Source organism: Manis javanica, chromosome 2 (assembly GCF_040802235.1).
Source record: "Manis javanica isolate MJ-LG chromosome 2, MJ_LKY, whole genome shotgun sequence".
NCBI classification, from domain to species: Eukaryota; Metazoa; Chordata; class Mammalia; order Pholidota; family Manidae; genus Manis; species Manis javanica.
In genome coordinates, this window is record NC_133157.1 from 133,861,419 (window position 1) to 133,878,797 (window position 17,379).

The 17,379-nt window shown below is 43.0% G+C and overlaps 1 protein-coding gene across 5 annotated transcripts in view; it reads left to right on the forward strand.

Annotated features, from left to right (window-relative positions):
* LARP4B (La ribonucleoprotein 4B) overlaps positions 1 to 17,379 on the forward strand; it is a 114,776-nt gene that overhangs the window by 39,790 nt on the left and 57,607 nt on the right. The window contains exon 1 of one of the 5 annotated variants that reach the window (XM_073229481.1): positions 3,127 to 3,646. The exons of 2 other annotated variants lie outside the window; for them this stretch is intronic. In XM_073229481.1, the coding sequence (XP_073085582.1) occupies positions 3,269 to 3,646 (378 nt within the window). In that variant the 5' untranslated portion in view covers positions 3,127 to 3,268. Of the gene's footprint in view, positions 1 to 3,126; positions 3,647 to 17,379 lie in introns of those variants that run through there. 2 more of the 5 variants (XM_073229480.1, XM_036993698.2) reach the window with 2 other exon arrangements.

The following is a 17,379-nucleotide window of genomic DNA, read 5'->3' on the forward strand; positions in this document are numbered from 1 at the left end:
GTCAAATACTTTTTCAGCATCTATGGAGATGATCATGTTATTTTTTTCCTTTTTATTGATGTGTAGTGGATGATGTTGATGGATTTTCGAATGTTGTACTATCTTTCCTTGAGTGCCACTTTTTGAGACAGTGAGACCAGTCCCCATCCCCCTACCAATAAAAACAAAAACAAAACCCACCAGAGAGAGAATGTAACTCCCTCTCCCAATCTTTGTAGACTTGCTATGTTCTGGGATGGTCCCTCCCTCATGAGCTCATCTAGGGCTCAGCCCAAGGTGGTGGCTTAAGGTCGTCCCAGGACTTCTTTGAGCATGCCTCTTGCCTAGATGTGTCTTTCTGAATTCTCCATGTGCATGTCTGCTTTTCAGTGTCCTAATTCCCAGATAATTTCCCCCAACTTCTCTGGTTTATATGGCTCTTTCTTTCTCAGTGTATGATGTTCTGCCCAGGTGTGTCTGTGGGTTTGTAGCCACCTTGTGGCTTCCTTGAGCAGTTCCTGCCACTTGTCTCATTTGTGCTCAGTTATTTGATGATGAGCAAGCCAGTCCTCAGTAGCCTCCTTCTGAAACAGAGCAGACTCACACTTGGATTTGCAAGTAAGGTTGACTCTGCTCCCTTTGGTTGCAGGAAGGGATCTGGACCCAGGCTACTGCCAACCCAGACCAAGACCACACTGCGCCACAAAACCTTCCTATCAAAGAGAGGGTAGCTTTTTCTTGGTTGTGTGCTTACTTAGTTGCTAGCTATAATTGTTTTCAGAGTTCCTGCAGAGTTGGTTCAGAAGCTTCTGGTGTTTTCTTGGTATTTCTGTGGAGATGGGAGCTTGAAGCTTCTTAGTTTACCTTTTTGCTTTACCTCTCATAACCTTTTACATGAGAACTTTTTCCAGGTGTTGTCCGTGACATAATTGTTTTTCTAGTAATATAGATATATTCTTAGTGCTTGTAATTCTTATACAGAGATGAGACTTGATTGCACAGAACTGTGGAATGCAAAAGCTAGTGACATTCATTTAGTTTTGCAGATGATGTTCTGCTGAAACTATTGCTACTCCAGCAAGTGTTTGTGGTACCGGTTACCCAGAATGTCTTTGGAGTTTCCCACAGCCCAGGCTGCTGAATGCTAAGTGTCTGACCTACCCACTGATTTTGGTGGTTTGTTTCTGTGTCATACCTTGGTGTCTCCTGGTCCTCAATTTATGACATTTTAAACCCAACTCTTTTTCTTAGTAGGTTAAGTCTGTTTACAGATTGTTACATGCTGCCACTGCACTCCTACATCTATGTGCAAAAATGGGCTTGCCTTTGTGTTTGCTATTTCTCTTCATGAGCTTGCAGATTCTGAGGGGACCATAGCCCCAGTTTGAGATAGCCAGTGGTGCAAACACTAAGCTTGGCTTCTGGAATGCTTTCCTGGAGGTGTAAGAGCAGCCAGCATGTGCAGACAGGAGATAGTCATTTTGCAAAATTGGGAGGGAACAAGTTCACAAAGGATGGTGAGATTTGGGAATGAGTGGTTTGAGCAAAGGCAGGATATGCTGGTGTTTAGCTGGGATTTTTGGATGAAATGGAGGTGATGAGTATGGCAGCTTAACAGGAGAGGTGATTCTGGAGTTGGGCTGGAGTCAGATCATGAGGACTTAGAGTGATGTTGTGGTTCCCATCTGAGTGTTCTCCTTAATGTCCTCACAGCAGCCCTTTAAAGTAGGGACCCTTTAAAGCAAGGAACTGAGACAAAGAAGTTAAGTATTTTCCCAGGCTCACATACCCAGGACAACAAACAACCAAGACTTACACCTAGGCAGCTGGCTCATGAGCCTGAACTGTGACTGAGGCTCCACTGAATGTGGGCAGGTGTGGCGTGTGTCTTCAGAATGAAGGGTGCTTTCTGTGTGGGTATTGACTCTAGTGGAAGAGAGAGCAGTGTAAAATAGCGAGTCCTGCTCTGCCCCTGGAGTTTTGTTCTCAAAATCATGGAGTGCTGTTGAGAGAGCTACCTTAGCTTGTTGGGATGCAGTGTAGGGAAAGTACAGGCGTACTTAAAATTTTGTGGTACCTAGTGCCATAGAAAGCATTTGCCTATGTTACCTCCTCATCATGTACTGTAGATTCAGTACCTCCGTTTAAGTGGTCAGAAGTGTTCCTATTAGCTTCCTGAATTCCTAATTTTCTCATCATAAAGTATTAATGTTTTATGAAAAACTAGGACACCAGCAGTAACTGGTAGATTATAGTAGACAGAAGAATCTCTCAGAGAGGAGTTAACAAAATCGTTTTGTTTTTTAAACACATCAGAACTGTAATAACAAAAGAATTGCCTATACCAAGAACAGAGCTTATAGATGTTGAAATGAGAACAGAGCCATGTGTCCTGGCTATGGTACAGGGTGACTGACCTTGAGGCTGGACCCAGAGGAGCTTTGGGAGTTCTTGTGGTTCTTCCTGACATTGGACAGGTGGGCGTAGATTTTCTTTCTCTTTTTCTATTGCACTTTATCTTCATTAGAATTTTCAGATATCTGAAAGAATAACAGGTTGAACCTTGTGTGCTCGTATGAACTTAAGCAGTTACTACTCACATTTAGCTCCTCCCCACTGCACACACACGTTAGATGTATGCTACATATGAGTGCACTTATTTCCTTCTTATTTGCTAGGTATTTAAAGCAAATTCCAAACAAGGTGCTGTCCACCATCCACATTTACATGTGTGTTCCAATCTTGTGCCTAGCACAGTTACTCCCAAACATTCACAGAACTTAATTCTCAAAGGCAGAAAATTAGGTAAAACTAAGTACCCCTGAATTTTCAAGAACAGGTTTTTATTACTATTTCCCTTTGGGGGAATATACATGCTAACTTCTTTGGTTGCCACCATCCCATGAAACTTAATTCAAAGAATACTGAAACACTGTTGAAAGCACAGATGTCTGAAATTCCTTCTGGCTGGGATAATAATTTTAGTCATTTTTTTACGAGTTTATGAGACTAAGAAAAATAATCTGAACTTTTTTTGTTGCTGTTCAGGGTCTTTGAATTCTGCGTGCTCTGTAGGTGGTGGTGTGTGTAGTAGGATGGCTGCTAGGCAGGGTCTGTGGTAATTTAGAATTTGGATTTGAGTGGCAAGGGCATGTGACTGCTGTGCAAGGGGCTATTTTTGGTGTCTGGGTGTCGGCTTCTCATCAGAAACCGTAGAAAGTTAGTGTGAGATGCCTTGTGCAGGCCCAGGAAACAGTGCATTGTTATGTGAGCTTTTGAACTCCCGACCATGGGTTGTTGCTTCAGCAAAGAATTAAGTAGTGACGACAGTGAGAAAACTGGCCTGTTACAGAAATCTGCGGAGGAGGAGAAGGAGCTGGAGAAGGAGATAAGTACAGCTTTATCTTCATTATTTGATCCCTCTGGGGGCAGAGAGCTTCACAGGACTGGACTCAGAGCTAGCAGGGCAGCTGCTGGAGCTAATGTGTGCACTGGGGCTTTTGCAAGGCCTGGGCAGAAGCAGGGTTGTAGACTGGGGCTGCCAGTTAACTCTGTCTCCTCTTCCGTGTGTGTGCTCTTAGCCAGGTCTGAGAACCCGGATGACACCCGCACGTGCTCAGAACACCTTGCTCTTGAGTGGCACAGTGACGTCTGTGGTGCTCCATGCGTGAGTACTGGAAGTGGCCGGGCTTTCTCTGAAGGTGCTTGTTCTCAAGAGGATGAGTCTGTTTCGTGTGTCCAGGGTGTGCAGGAAGGGACCTGTGTAAATAACCGTCTCTGCCACTGCCCTGTCACTTACGAAAACTCCATGATACAGAATGAAGTTGCAGTAAACACTCAGATCATGAGTGATAATGAGAACCACTCTGTAGGTACATCTGGTAGGGAGATGAAGGATGAAAACTCTTATTTGTGTTGGTCACCAACGATGTAGGAGTTCACAGGTGAGCGCACCATGCAGTCTCTGTGTTATGGATCCTGATGGCCTGGGCATTGCAGACGATATGTGTGCTCCCAGGTGTGGAGCAGCTGCCCCCTCCAAGGGGATTTGCAAAGGGGCCTGGCTGCCAGATAACATCGCGGAAGGGCCCAGGGGGCTCGAGGCACAGCAGGAAGAGCTATCCCCACATGGCAGGCCATGTCCAAATGCAATGAAGGACTTGTTTGATGGGGAAACTAAACCTGGTTCTGAACTTCTGGCTGACAGTGACCCACCTTTCCAAATAAATACCAGTGACATGCAGACTGAGTCCTTAAGGGCAAATGTTCACACCAGGCTCCTGCGCAACTGCAGGGAAGGCAGTGCCAGTGAGTTCCATGGTGTGGGCACACCCCCTGAACTAAATACTAACATAGATGCCGGCTCACTAGAGTGTGCGTGTGCCATGCCCAAAGAGAGAGTGAGCCACAGACCAGGACTGGGAAGTCTGATGGGCGGGTCACTCATTAATTTAATGAATGACACTTCAAATGTTGAAGGAAATGGTGAAGCTGGGGTTGTAACAGCTAGTATAGGTCAGAGTTTACACTCTGAAAGGGAAAGAGAAAATAACTCTGTAAAACCACCAGAGGGCTTGTCCAACTTAGAAGTGAGTGAACCAAACAGTCTTCTTTCCATAAGCTCAAGTAGGTGCATGGCCCCACTGAGCTGTGGAAATGAGGGTCTTCCTGTTTGTGCTAATTTCCAAGGGGTAGCCCCTGAAAGACCTGGTGATGCTCCCGGACCTGACCACCCCCTGCGGTCAGCAGTGGTGGAGGAGCAGCACTGTGGTGACCATGGCCTGGAGACTAGAAGCATCCAGCTTGCAAACAAAGGAGAGCTGTCTTTGCTATTTGAAAATTGCTCCTCCTATCAAGGTGAGGGTGAGGTTAGCACTTTTGAACATGAGAATCTTGCTAAGAGGACTTTTGAATGGATATCTCATCAGGTCCATTTTGCAGATACTGGGGCCAGCGAGGCCCAGGCTCAGGCCCAGATCTGTGATGTAACTCTTGTGATTCAGGGAATAGCCTCAGGGTGTGAGTTCCAAAGAATAGACACTCCGGAGCTCAGATGTCCCCAGGAAGTGCCTCCAAATAGCAAGTCTCTTGATGGTTCCAGGTGTCTGAAGAGTAACTTTATTTCTTTTGCATTTGTTTTTACCTGCAATGAAGAAGAAGAAAGTAGAACAGGCTTATATTATAGAACAGAAGCTGAAATGTGTGTGAAGAGCTCAGAGAGTGACCCTCACAGATTAGAAAACACTGGATAAGAGTCACTGAGTGCTCATCACAGGGAGACAAGTGAGAACGACACAGGGAATGTCGTGTCAGGTGCTAGAACAGCTTGCAACTGGGAAATAGATACACTAAAGTGCATGGCAATGCCCAGTGTAACAAAAACTTCTGAGTTTGCAGCAAACCAAATAGATAAAAGTGGTGAAAACTGTAGAGTAAATAACTATAGACGTAAAAGTCTTAATCTTTTACCACCTTTAAACCTAAGTTTGAATTCAGGTTCACAGGAGTTAGGAGTAGAGGAGAATCACTCTGTCAACAGTGTTGAACATATGGGACAGACACAGGTTTTCTGCAAATCAGCTGAAGAAGCTTCTGGTGCCTTTGGTGGTGGTGCGTCTGGTATGAGTGAACCAAAACCAGCAGGGGAAGGACAGAAGGGCAATGCTGATCCCAGCATCACTGACTGTGTGGGGCCATGTGGGCCAAGCAGGCCAGGCGGACATGCATGCCATCTCTGCTGCAGGAACACTAGGCCTACAGTCACAGATCCTGCCTTAAATGGTGATGTGGGTTTTGTGGGAGATGTAAAGGTGATTTTGGGAAAGATGGAGGTATGTGAACCTCTTGAGGGGTATTCCTGCTTGGCTGGGGTTGGTCCTACCCAGGTGGACAGATACCCAGCTGCTCCTCAAGAAGTGCTGCAGGTAATTCCCACTACCCCAGGTGACAGCAGAGAAATGGTAGAACCAGGTAGTGAGGACCATGTTTTATTCACAGAAGAAAATCCCCCAAAAGGGGATTTGTAGAGCTACTCAGAGGAATTGTACTCCCAGTTTCTGAATGAACTTTCCTATTGCCAAATGGGCACGTGTGCAAGTCAGATACCTTCTCAAAGACTGGCCTGCGGTTGCAGTGGATATCTGGAGGGCTGCCTGTGGGCTGATTGGGTTGTGACAGATGTTTTAGTAGGTAAACAGGTATTGAGTGAGGACCTGTGCGGGAAGCCACAGGACACAAGAGAATGGCTTTGTTTTGGGTGGAAAAGCCCCCTTATCTGTTACCAGTGGCAGAAGATGGGGTTATTTGGGAATGGCAAAATAGAGATACAGAGTTGGTAAGTATGTTTGAACAATTTTTATTGTTGTGATGTGATACACTAGTGTTTTGTTTTGATTGCTTTTGATTTTAAAATTAATGAAGATTTCTTCCAAACAATGCATGGTCAGTTTGAATGTTTATGTAAGGCTGTGAGTTACTGTAGTCAACTTTACCCACACTCTCCCGCATGGAAAAGGTTAAGTTCTGCTTGCTGGGTTTAAGCCAGAGCTTGTGTGTCATCTGTTATTAGCACTAACCCCCACACTGCTGGGCCTTGAGACACAACACAGTGCAGACTGCCTCTGTGTGGATGTTGTGCATGTACTCATGGTGGCCGCCTGCCCAGCCCTGTTCTCTCTCCATCTCCTTGTTGGAGCAGAATAAGCATTTGCCCATTGAATATTTAAAACCATTACCAAAAGGTCCCATTTGCAGGATAAATGAATCTAACTCTGCTTTCAGCTACTTTCTTTTTTTTTTTTGAGAGGGCATCTCTCATATTTATTGATCAAATGGTTGTTAACAACAATAAAATTCAGTATAGGGGGGTCAATGCTCAATGTACAATCATTAATCCATCTCAAGCCTAATTCTCGTCAGTCTCCAATCTTCTGAAGCATAACGAACAAGTTCTTACATGGTGAATGAATTCTTACAGAGTGAATAAATTCTTACATGGTGAACAGTACAAGGGCATTCATCACAGAAACTTTCGGTTTTGATCATGCAATATGACCTATAAACCATCAGGTCAAATATGAATATTCATTTGATTTTTGTACTTGATTTATATGTTGATCCCACATTTCTCCTATCATTATTATTATTATTTTTATTTTTAATAAAATGCTGAAGTGGTAGGTAGATGCAAGATAAAGGTAGAAAACATAGTTTAGTGCTGTAAGAAGGCAAATATAGATGATCAGATGATCAGGTGTGTGCCTATGGACTAAGTATTAATCCAGGCTAGACAAGGGCAGCAAGACATCCACGGATGCAGAAGATTTCTCTCAAAGCAGGGGGGGTGAGGTTCTGAGCCTCACCTCTGTTGATCCCCAAATTCTCACCTGATGGCCCCCCTGCGACTGTGCCTGTCTTAGGTTGTTCCTCCCTTGAGGAATCTTACCCGTCTCTGGCTAACCAGTCATCTTCCGGGGCCATACAGGGAAATGTAAAGTTGGTAAGTGAGAGAGAAGCCATATTGTTTGCAAAGGTTAGCTTTTTACTTCTTTGCAGATTTATGCCCTGTGGCTTCTATGCCCAGCACTTGTCTCGAGGTATCTTTACCACCTGGAGGAATTATGATACTCGGTAAATTCGATATGAGGCACGAATTCTATTTAAGGTTTGTAATTAGGAAGGAAGAAGAAAAGCTATAGATGTAGCATATGAAGGAAACTTGGGAGGATTGATTATTTCTTTGACATGTCTTCTTGTATAGTACCTTAAGTATGTATAGGTTTTAAACTACTAACTAATTTGCACACACATATTAACATAATAGGAATACGGTGACATAAACAAAGCAAATCTATAATTACCATCCATCTCCAGTGAAGCCAAGAAAACCATTTAGGCACCCTAGGCATTTGTGAAAATTTATCTATGATATGATGGATATTGTCCAACTGTACTTGAACCATCAGACAAATTAAAGCAGCCCATTTCTGGGATCTGTTCACATCCCATATGTTCTTTTAACCATAGATAGTCTATAGTCATGAGATTTTGTGGTGCTACAACTTGCACCCCTCCCAACTCCTGGTTGAGTTCCAACAGTACAGATCCAGTCAAATTCGTTGTCTCACTGTATGCACATGCCAGCCTAGACATCTCCCTCCTCCTTCTTATGGCAAGTCCAGGAGACGGTGGGCTGGATGCAGCCACAACCGCAGCATCGTCCGGATCCCTGTGGAGGCTTTTTGATGATCATCCCCCGGCACGAGTCCTCCAGAGAGTGCTGATGCCGGAAGCTCCTCCTCATATCGTATCTTAGTTCATTTTCTGGGTATCCAAGCTAGGCCTTGATCTTCTGCGTAAAAACAAACAGACCCTTTGCCCACACTTTGACATGCCCTCTATACCACTGTGCAGAACTCATTGGAGGTCAGCACACAGTAACTGCTTTTTTTTTTTTTTTTTAATTAAGAGAAAGGAATATTATCAGAAAAGAGTACCTCCATAGCTGATCATCTGACACCCTTTAAGTGATCAACAATAAGGATATTTAAAGCATGCGTTGATCTTTGATTTACCAATAGTTTTATCCTGTTAAGGAGTAATCCCCCTTTTCTTTCTTTCTTTCTTTTTTTTTTTAAATTTTTAATCTACACTTACCTGAAGAATACTATGTTTACTATGCTCTCCCCTATATCAGGTCCCCCCTAACAACCACATTACGGTTACTGTCCATCAGCTTAGCAAAATGTGGTAGAGTCACTACTTGTCCTCTCTGTGTTGTGCAGCCCACCCTCCCCTTTCTCCCTCCCCCCCATGCATGCTAATCTTAATACCCCCCTTCTTCTTCCCCCCCCTTATCCCTCCCTGCCCACCCATCCTCCCCAGTTCCTTTCCCTTTGGTACCTGTTAGTCCATTTTTGGGTTCTGTAATTCTGCTGCTGTTTTGTTCCTTCAGTTTTTCCTTTGTTCCTATACTCCTCAGATGAGTGAAATCATTTGGTATTTCTCTTTCTCCGCTTGGCTTATTTCACTGAGCATAATACTCTCCAGCTCCATCCATGTTGCTGCAAATGGTTGGATTTTTCCACTTCTTATGGCTGAGTAGTATTCCATTGTGTATATGTACCACATCTTCTTTATCCATTCATCTACAGATGGACATTTAGGTTGCTTCCAATTCTTGGCTATTGTAAATAGTGCTGCGATAAACATAGGAGTGCATCTGTCTTTCTCAAACTTGATTGCTGCGTTCTTAGGGTAAATTCCTAGGAGTGGAATTCCTGGGTCAAATGGTAGGTCTGTTTTGAGCATTTTGATGCACCTCCATACTGCTTTCCACAATGGTTGAACTAATTTACATTCCCACCAGCAGTGTAGGAGGGTTCCCCTTTCTCCACAGCCTCGCCAACATTTGTTGTTGTTTGTCTTTTGGATGGCAGCTATCCTTACTGGTGTGAGGTGATACCTCATTGTAGTTTTAATTTGCATTTCTCTGATAATTAGCGATGTGGAGCATCTTTTCATGTGTCTCTTGGCCATCTGTATTTCTTTTTTGGAGAACTGTCTGTTCAGTTCCTCTGCCCATTTTTTAATTGGGTTATTTGTTTTTTGTTTGTTGAGGCGTGTGAGCTCTTTATATATTCTGGACGTCAAGCCTTTATCAGATCTGTCATTTTCAAATATATTCTCCCATACTGTAGGGTTCCTTTTTGTTCTATTGATGGTGTCTTTCGCTGTACAGAAGCTTTTCAGCTTAATGTAGTCCCACTTGCTCATTTTTGCTGTTGTTTTCCTTGCCCGGGGAGATATGTTCAAGAAGAGATCACTCATGTTTATGTCTAAGAGGTTTTTGCCTATGTTTTTTTCCAAGAGTTTAATGGTTTCGTGACTTACATTCAGGTCTTTGATCCATTTTGAGTTTACCTTTGTATATGGGGTTAGACAATGGTCCAGTTTCATTCTCCTACATGTAGCTGTCCAGTTTTGCCAGCACCATCTGTTGAAGAGACTGTCATTTTGCCATTGTATGTCCATGGCTCCTTTATCAAATATTAATTGACCATACATGTTTGGGTTAATTTCTGGGGTCTCTAATCTGTTCCACTGGTCTGTGGCTCTGTTCTTGTGCCAGTACCAAATTGTCTTGATTACTATGGCTTTGTAGTAGAGCTTGAAGTTGGGGAGTGAGATCCCCCCTACTTTATTCTTCTTTTTCAGGATTGCTTTGGCTATTCGGGGTCTTTGGTGTTTCCATATGAATTTTTGAATTATTTGTTCCAATTCATTGAAGAATGTTGCTGGTAATTTGAGAGGGATTGCATCAAATTTGTATATTGCTTTCGGCAGGATGGCCATTTTGACGATATTAATTCTTCCTAGCCATGAGCATGGGATGAGTTTCCATTTATTAGTGTCCCCTTTAATTTCTCTTAAGAGTGACTTGTAGTTTTCAGAGTATAAGTCTTTCACTTCCTTGGTTAGGTTTATTCCTAGGTATTTTATTCTTTTTGATGCAATGGTGAATGGAATTGTTTTTCTGATTTCTCTTTCTATTGATTCGTTGTTAGTGTATAGGAAAGCTACAGATTTCTGTGTGTTGATTTTGTATCCTGCAACTTTGCTGTATTCCGATATCAGTTCTAGTAGTTTTGGAGTGGAGTCTTTAGGGTTTTTTATGTACAGTATCATATCATCTGCAAATAGTGACAGTTTAACTTCTTCTTTACCAATCTGGATTCCTTGTATTTCTTTGTTTTGTCTGATTGCCGTGGCTAGGACCTCCAGTACTATGTTAAATAACAGTGGGGAGAGTGGGCATCCCTGTCTGGTTCCCGATCTCAGTGGAAATGCTTTCAGCTTCTCGCTGTTCAGTATAATGCTGGCTGTGGGTTTATCATATATGGCCTTTATTATGTTGAGGTACTTGCCCTCTATTCCAATTTTGCTGAGAGTTTTTATCATGAATGGATGTTGAATTTTGTCAAATGCTTTTTCAGCATCTATGGAGATGATCATGTGGTTTTTGTCTTTCTTTTTGTTGATGTGGTGGATGATGTTGATGGATTTTCGAATGTTGTACCATCCTTGCATCCCTGGGATGAACCCCACTTGGTCATGGTGTATGATCCTTTTGATATACTGTTGAATTCTGTTTGCTAATATTTTATTGAGTATTTTTGCATCTACATTCATCAGGGATATTGGTCTGTAATTTTCTTTTTTGGTGGGGTCTTTTCCTGGTTTTGGTATTAGGGTGATGTTGGCTTCATAGAATGAGTTTGGGAGTATTCCCTCTTCTTCTATTTTGTGGAACACTTTAAGGAGAATGGGTATTATGTCTTCTCTGTGTGTCTGATAAAATTCCGAGGTAAATCCGTCCAGCCCCGGGTTTTGTTCTTGGGTAGTTTTTTGATTACTGTTTCAATTTCTTTGCTTGTAATTGGTTTGTTTAACTTTTGTGTTTCTTCCTTGGTCAGTCTTGGGAGGTTGTATTTTTCTAGGAAGTTGTCCATTTCTTCTAGGTTTTCCAGCTTGTTGGCATATAGGTTTTCATAGTAGTCTTTAATAATTCTTTGTATTTCTGTGGAGTCTGTCGTGATTTTTCCATTCTCATTTCTGATTATGTTGATTTGTGTTGACTCTCTTTTTCTCTTAATAAGTTGGGCTAGAGGCTTATCTATTTTGTTTATTTTCTCAAAGAACCAGCTCTTGGTTTCGTTGATTTTTGCTATTGTTTTATTCTTCTCAATTTTGTTTATTTCTTCTCTGATCTTTATTATGTCCCTCCTTCTGCTGACTTTAGGCCTCATTTGTTCTTCTTTTTCCAGTTTTAATAGTTGTGATGTTAGACTATTCATTTGGGATTGTTCTTCCTTCTTCAAGTGTGCCTGGATTGCTATATACTTTCCTCTTAAGACTGCTTTCGCTGCATCCCACAGAAGTTGGGGCTTAGTGTTGTTGTTGTCATTTGTTTCTATATATTCCTTGATCTCTATTTTGATTTGTTCATTGATCCATTGATTATTTAGTAGCATGGTGTTAAGCCTCCATGTGTTTGTGAGCCTTTTTGTTTTCTTTGTAGAATTTATTTCTACTTTCATACCTTTGTGGTCTGAAAAATTGGTTGGTAGAATTTCAATATTGTGGAATTTACTGAGGCTCTTTTTGTGAGCTAGTATGTGGTCTATTCTGGAGAATGTTCCATGTGCACTTGAGAAGAATGTATATCCTGTTGCTTTTGGATGTAACGTTCTATAGATGTCTATTAGGTCCATCTGTTCTAGTGTGTTGTTCAGTGCCTGTGTGTCTTTACTTATTTTCTGCCCGGTGGATCTATCCTTTGGGGTGAGTGGTGTGTTGAAGTCTCCTACAATGAATGCATTGCAGTCTATTTCCCTCTTTAGTTCTGTTAGTATTTGCTTCACATATGCTGGTGCTCCTGTATTGGGTGCATATATATTTAGAATGGTTATATCCTCTTGTTGGACTAAGCCCTTTATCATTATGTAGTGGCCTTCTTTATCTCTTGTTACTTTCTTTGTTTTGAAGTCTATTCTGTCTGATATTAGTACTGCAACCCCTGCTTTCTTCTCACTGTTGTTTGCCTGAAATATGTTTTTCCATCCCTTGACTTTTAGTCTATGCTTATCTTTGGGTTTAAGGTGAGTTTCTTGTAAGCAGCATATAGATGGGTCTTGCTTTTTTATCCATTCTATTACTCTATGTCTTTTGATTGGTGCATTAAGTCCATTTACATTTAGGGTGACTATTGAAAGATATGTACTTATTGCCATTGCAGGCTTTAGATTCGTGGTTACCAAAGGTTCAAGGTTAGCTTCTTTAGTATCTTACTGCCTAACTTAGCTCGCTTATTGAGCTGTTATATACACTGTCTGGAGAGTCTTTTCTTCTCTCCCTTCTTATTCCTCCTCCTCCATTCTTCATATGTTGTGTGTTTTGTTCTGTGCTCTTTTTAGGGGTGCTCCCATCTAGAGCAGTCCCTGTAGGATGCCCTGTAGAGGTGGTTTGTGGGAAGCAAATTCCCTCAGCTTTTGCTTGTCTGGGAATTGTTTGATCCCACCATCATATTTAAATGATAGTCGTGCTGGATACAGTATCCTTGGTTCAAGGCCCTTCTGTTTCATTGCATTAAGTATATCATGCCATTCTCTTCTGGCCTGTAGGGTTTCTGTTGAGAAGTCTGATGTTAGCCTGATTGGTTTTCCTTTATAGGTGACCTTTTTCTCTCTAGCTGCCTTTAAAACTCTTTCCTTGTCCTTGATCCTTGCCATTTTAATTATTATGTGTCTTGGTGTTGTCCTCCTTGGATCCTTTCTGTTGGGGGTTCTGTATAATTCCATGGTCTGTTCGATTATTTCCTCCCCCAGTTTGGGGAAGTTTTCAGCAATTATTTCTTCAAAGACACTTTCTATCCCTTTTCCTCTTTCTTCCTCTTCTGGTATCCCTATAATACGAATGTTTTTCCTTTTGTATTGGTCACATATTTCTCTTAGTGTTGTTTCATTCCTGGAGATCCTTTTATCTCTCTCTATGTCAGCTTCTATACGTTCCTGTTCTCTGGCTTCTATTCCTTCAATGGCCTCTTGCATCTTATCCATTCTGCTTATAAATCCTTCCAGGGATTGTTTCACTTCTGTGATCTCTTTTCTTACATCTGTGATCTCCTTCCGGACTTCATCCCACTGCTCTTGCATTTTTCTCTGCATCTCATCCCATTGCTCTTGCATTTTTTTCTGCATCTCTGTCAGCATGTTCATGATTTTTATTTTGAATTCTTTTTCAGGAAGACTAGTTAGGTCTGTCTCCTTCTCAGGTGTTGTCTCTGTGATCTTTGTCTGCCTGTAGTTTTGCCTTTTCATGGTGATAGAGATAGTTTGCAGAGCTGGTACAAGTGACTGCTGGAAGAGCTTCCCTTCTTGTTGGTTTGTAGCCTTTTCCTGGGAGAATAGCGACCTCTAGTGGCTTGTGCTGGGCAGCTGTGCGCAGACAGGGCTTCTGCTTCCTGCCCAGTTGCTTTGGGGTTTATCTCCGCTGTTGCTGTGGGCTTGGCCTGGCTGGGGCTGTTCCTCCAAAATGGTGGAGCCCCGTTGGAGGGGGAGCAGCCAGGAGACTATTTATCTCCGTAAGGGGCCTCTGTGCTCCCTGCTGCCCAGGGGGTTAGAGTGCCCAGAGATCCCCAGATTCCCTGCTTCTGGTCTAAGTGACCTGTCCTGCCCCTTTAAGATTTCCAAAAAGCACTCTCCAAACCAAAACAACAGCAGCAACAATGAGAGAGGGAACAGAAACAAAGAGAAAAAAAAAAGGAAAAAAAAGGAAAAAACAAGCGATTTTTTTTTTTTTTTTTTTTTTGTCCTCAGGTGCCGGTCCCAGGCACCCGCTCACTGGTCCTGCTGCCCTGTCTCCCTAGCACCAGGGTCCCTGTCCTTTCAAGGCTTCCAAAAAGCACCCACCCACTGGTCCCGCAGGGAAGGAACGCTCAATATTCTTTGTCCTCAGGCACTGGTCCCACGCACCCGCTCACCAGTCCCGCCGCCCTGCCTCCCTAGCACCGGGGTCCCTGTCCCTTCAAGGCTTCCAAAAAGCACTCGGCAAAAAGAGAGAAAAAAAAGGGGAAAAACGCGCGATTTCTTCCGTCCTCAGGTGCTGGTCTCAGGCACCCACCCACCGGTCCCACAGGGAAAAATGCGGGATATTCTTTGTCCTCAGGTGCCGGTCCCAGGCACCCGCTCACCAGTCCCGCCGCCCTGCCTCCCTAGCACCGGGGTCCCTGTCCCTTTTAGGCTTCCAAAAAGCACTCGCAGAAAAGAGAAAAAAAAAAAAGGGGAAAAACGCGCGATTTCCTCTGTCCTCAAGTGCCGGTCTCAGGCACCCGCCCACCGGTACCGCAGGGAAAAACGGGGGATATTCTTTGTCCTCAGGCGCCGGTCCCAGCCACCCGCTCACCAGTCCCGCCACCGTGCCTCCCTAGCACTGGGGTCCCCGTCCCTTCAAGGCTTCCAAAAAGCGCTCGCCAAAAAGAGAAAAAAAAAAAAAAAAAGGGGAAAAACGCGCGACCTCCTCCGTCCTCAGGCACCGGTCTCAGGCACCCGCCCCCAGGTCTCGCAGGGAGAAACGCGGGATATTCTTTGTCCTCCGGCGCCGTTCCCAGGCACCTCCTCACCAGTCCCGCCACCCTGCCTCCCCAGCAACGGGGGCCCGTCCCTCTAAGGCTTCCAAAAAGCGCTCGCCAAAAAAAAAAAAAAAAAAAAAAACCGCTCCGGTTTCTCTCCACCCGCCGGGAGCCGGGGGGAGGGGCGCTCGGGTCCCGCCGGGCTGGGGCTTGTATCTTACCCCCTTCACAAGGCGCTGGGTTCTTGCAGGTGTGGATGTGGTCTGGATGTTGTCCTGTGTCCTGTGGTCTCTATTTTAGGAAGATTTTTCTTTGTTATATTTTCATAGCTCTATGTGTTTTTGGGAGGAGATTTCCACTGCTCTACTCACGCCGCCATCTTGGCTCCGCCCCCTCAGCTACTTTCTTATGGTAACTAAGGCGGGTAGAATATGCTTTTACCTGGCTCTAAAATCTTGATTCTGTCTCCCTTTGGTCAGAAGCCCCTGGAGCTTTTCAGACCACCTTGGTCAGTCCCCACTTGCTTGGAATAGTCTTTGCAGATGATTTCTGCAGTGGGCAGCTAGTTAGAGCATCTTTTTATAAATTCTGTAATAAATGCAAACATTCAACAAATAGGAAGTTAGTCTTGCTCCTAAAGCAAGACATAATGGAGAAGTCATATTTGTTATAGCAGAAATTCATCGATCCAACCAATAGTTTATTTATTCAGTTTATCTAAACTAAACAAAACAGTTCAGCCATTTCTTTCACCCCCTCCCCCACCTGCCTCTGGCAGCCACAAGTCTATTCTTTTTACCTGTGGGCTTGGTTGGTTTTGTTTGTTTATAGATTCCACACGTAAGTCATACCGTATTCATCTTTCTCTGTCTGACTTATTTCACTAGCTAATGCCCTCTAGGTCCATCCATGTTGTCACAGATAACAAGACTTCCTTCTTTTATGGCTGAAAAATGTTCATTGTATGTTCCATACACACGTTTGTTCCTTACCATATCTTTTATCCATTCATCTGACAGATGCTTAGGTTGTTTCCATGTCTTTGTTGTTGTAAATGTAATGAACATAGGGGTGCATTTATCATTTCAAGTTAGTGTTTTCATTTTCTTTAGATAAATATCCAGAAGTGGAATTGCTAGGTCATGTGGTTGTTATATTTTAAATTTTTTGAGGAGCCTCCATACTACCATCCATCAAGGCTGCCCCAGTTACATTCCCACCAGCAGTGCACGAGGGCTGCCTTTTCTCCACAGCCTCACCTGTGCTTATAATTTCTTGTATGTTAGATAATAGTTAAGTATTAGTTTACTATTATTTCTTGCATCAGGCAAGAAAAACAATTGATAATAATAAGGAAATAGATGTGGTTCAAATGTTAATACCTATTATATGGAAATAAACAAAGAAATTAAATTCTATAATTTAGGGAATCATCATGAACCTCCTTTGTTTGCTTTCCATTCCCACATTTAAGAGTTATACCAGAAAGAGTTACATTCAAGTTAGTCAGTTTTGATCCTTCAGCAGTTGTGGGTGCAGAACACTATAAAACTGGGCCTTCAAGCAAATGGTTTAGTAACAGTGTGGGGCACGTTGGTTGCCTGCCACCTGCTCTTGGGACTTTACGTGAGGTTCCTGTTCACTGTGCTGTATCAGCTTTCCCATTACAAGAGGCGCTCGAGCACTTTTCTAATTGCAGACCACATTCAATGGTGGTACGTTCTTTTCACATCTCCAGTTGTCAAAGTGATATACATTTTTTATACTAATGTCATATAGCAGTTGTTATTTAAAAGTAGAGAGCCGGAGATAGATGTCATGGCCATAAAGCCAGTGAATTGCTCTGAATTGTTAACGTAGTTCGGAACAAATCCAGGCATAGTCTGGGCCAGCTTGAAGTACAGAACTGAGCGATTCCCCTGTTGTCTCCCCTGCTTCACATTTTTCTGGCACCCTCTCTTCCCAGATGTTGGTTACCGTAGTTCCTACTTAGTAAATGGCCAGGAAACACACATTTATGAATCGGTAGGTTATTTTGTAGTTTTTGTGGGAGGTAGAGTTCCTTTAGAATTTGGGGATGCTGTACTCTTCAAAGAGTAGCAATGGTCATTTATATAAAAGTTGCTTTAGAATTCATCTGTTAAAGTCAGCTTACTTCTGGGTTTAATAACCGTTGCTTAGCCATGAATTTTCAGTGCAAAATAACGCTTAGGTAGTCAAGCAGATAAAATGTGAGTTAGTGATTGGTTGGAGTTTCTTGTGAACATAAGAGA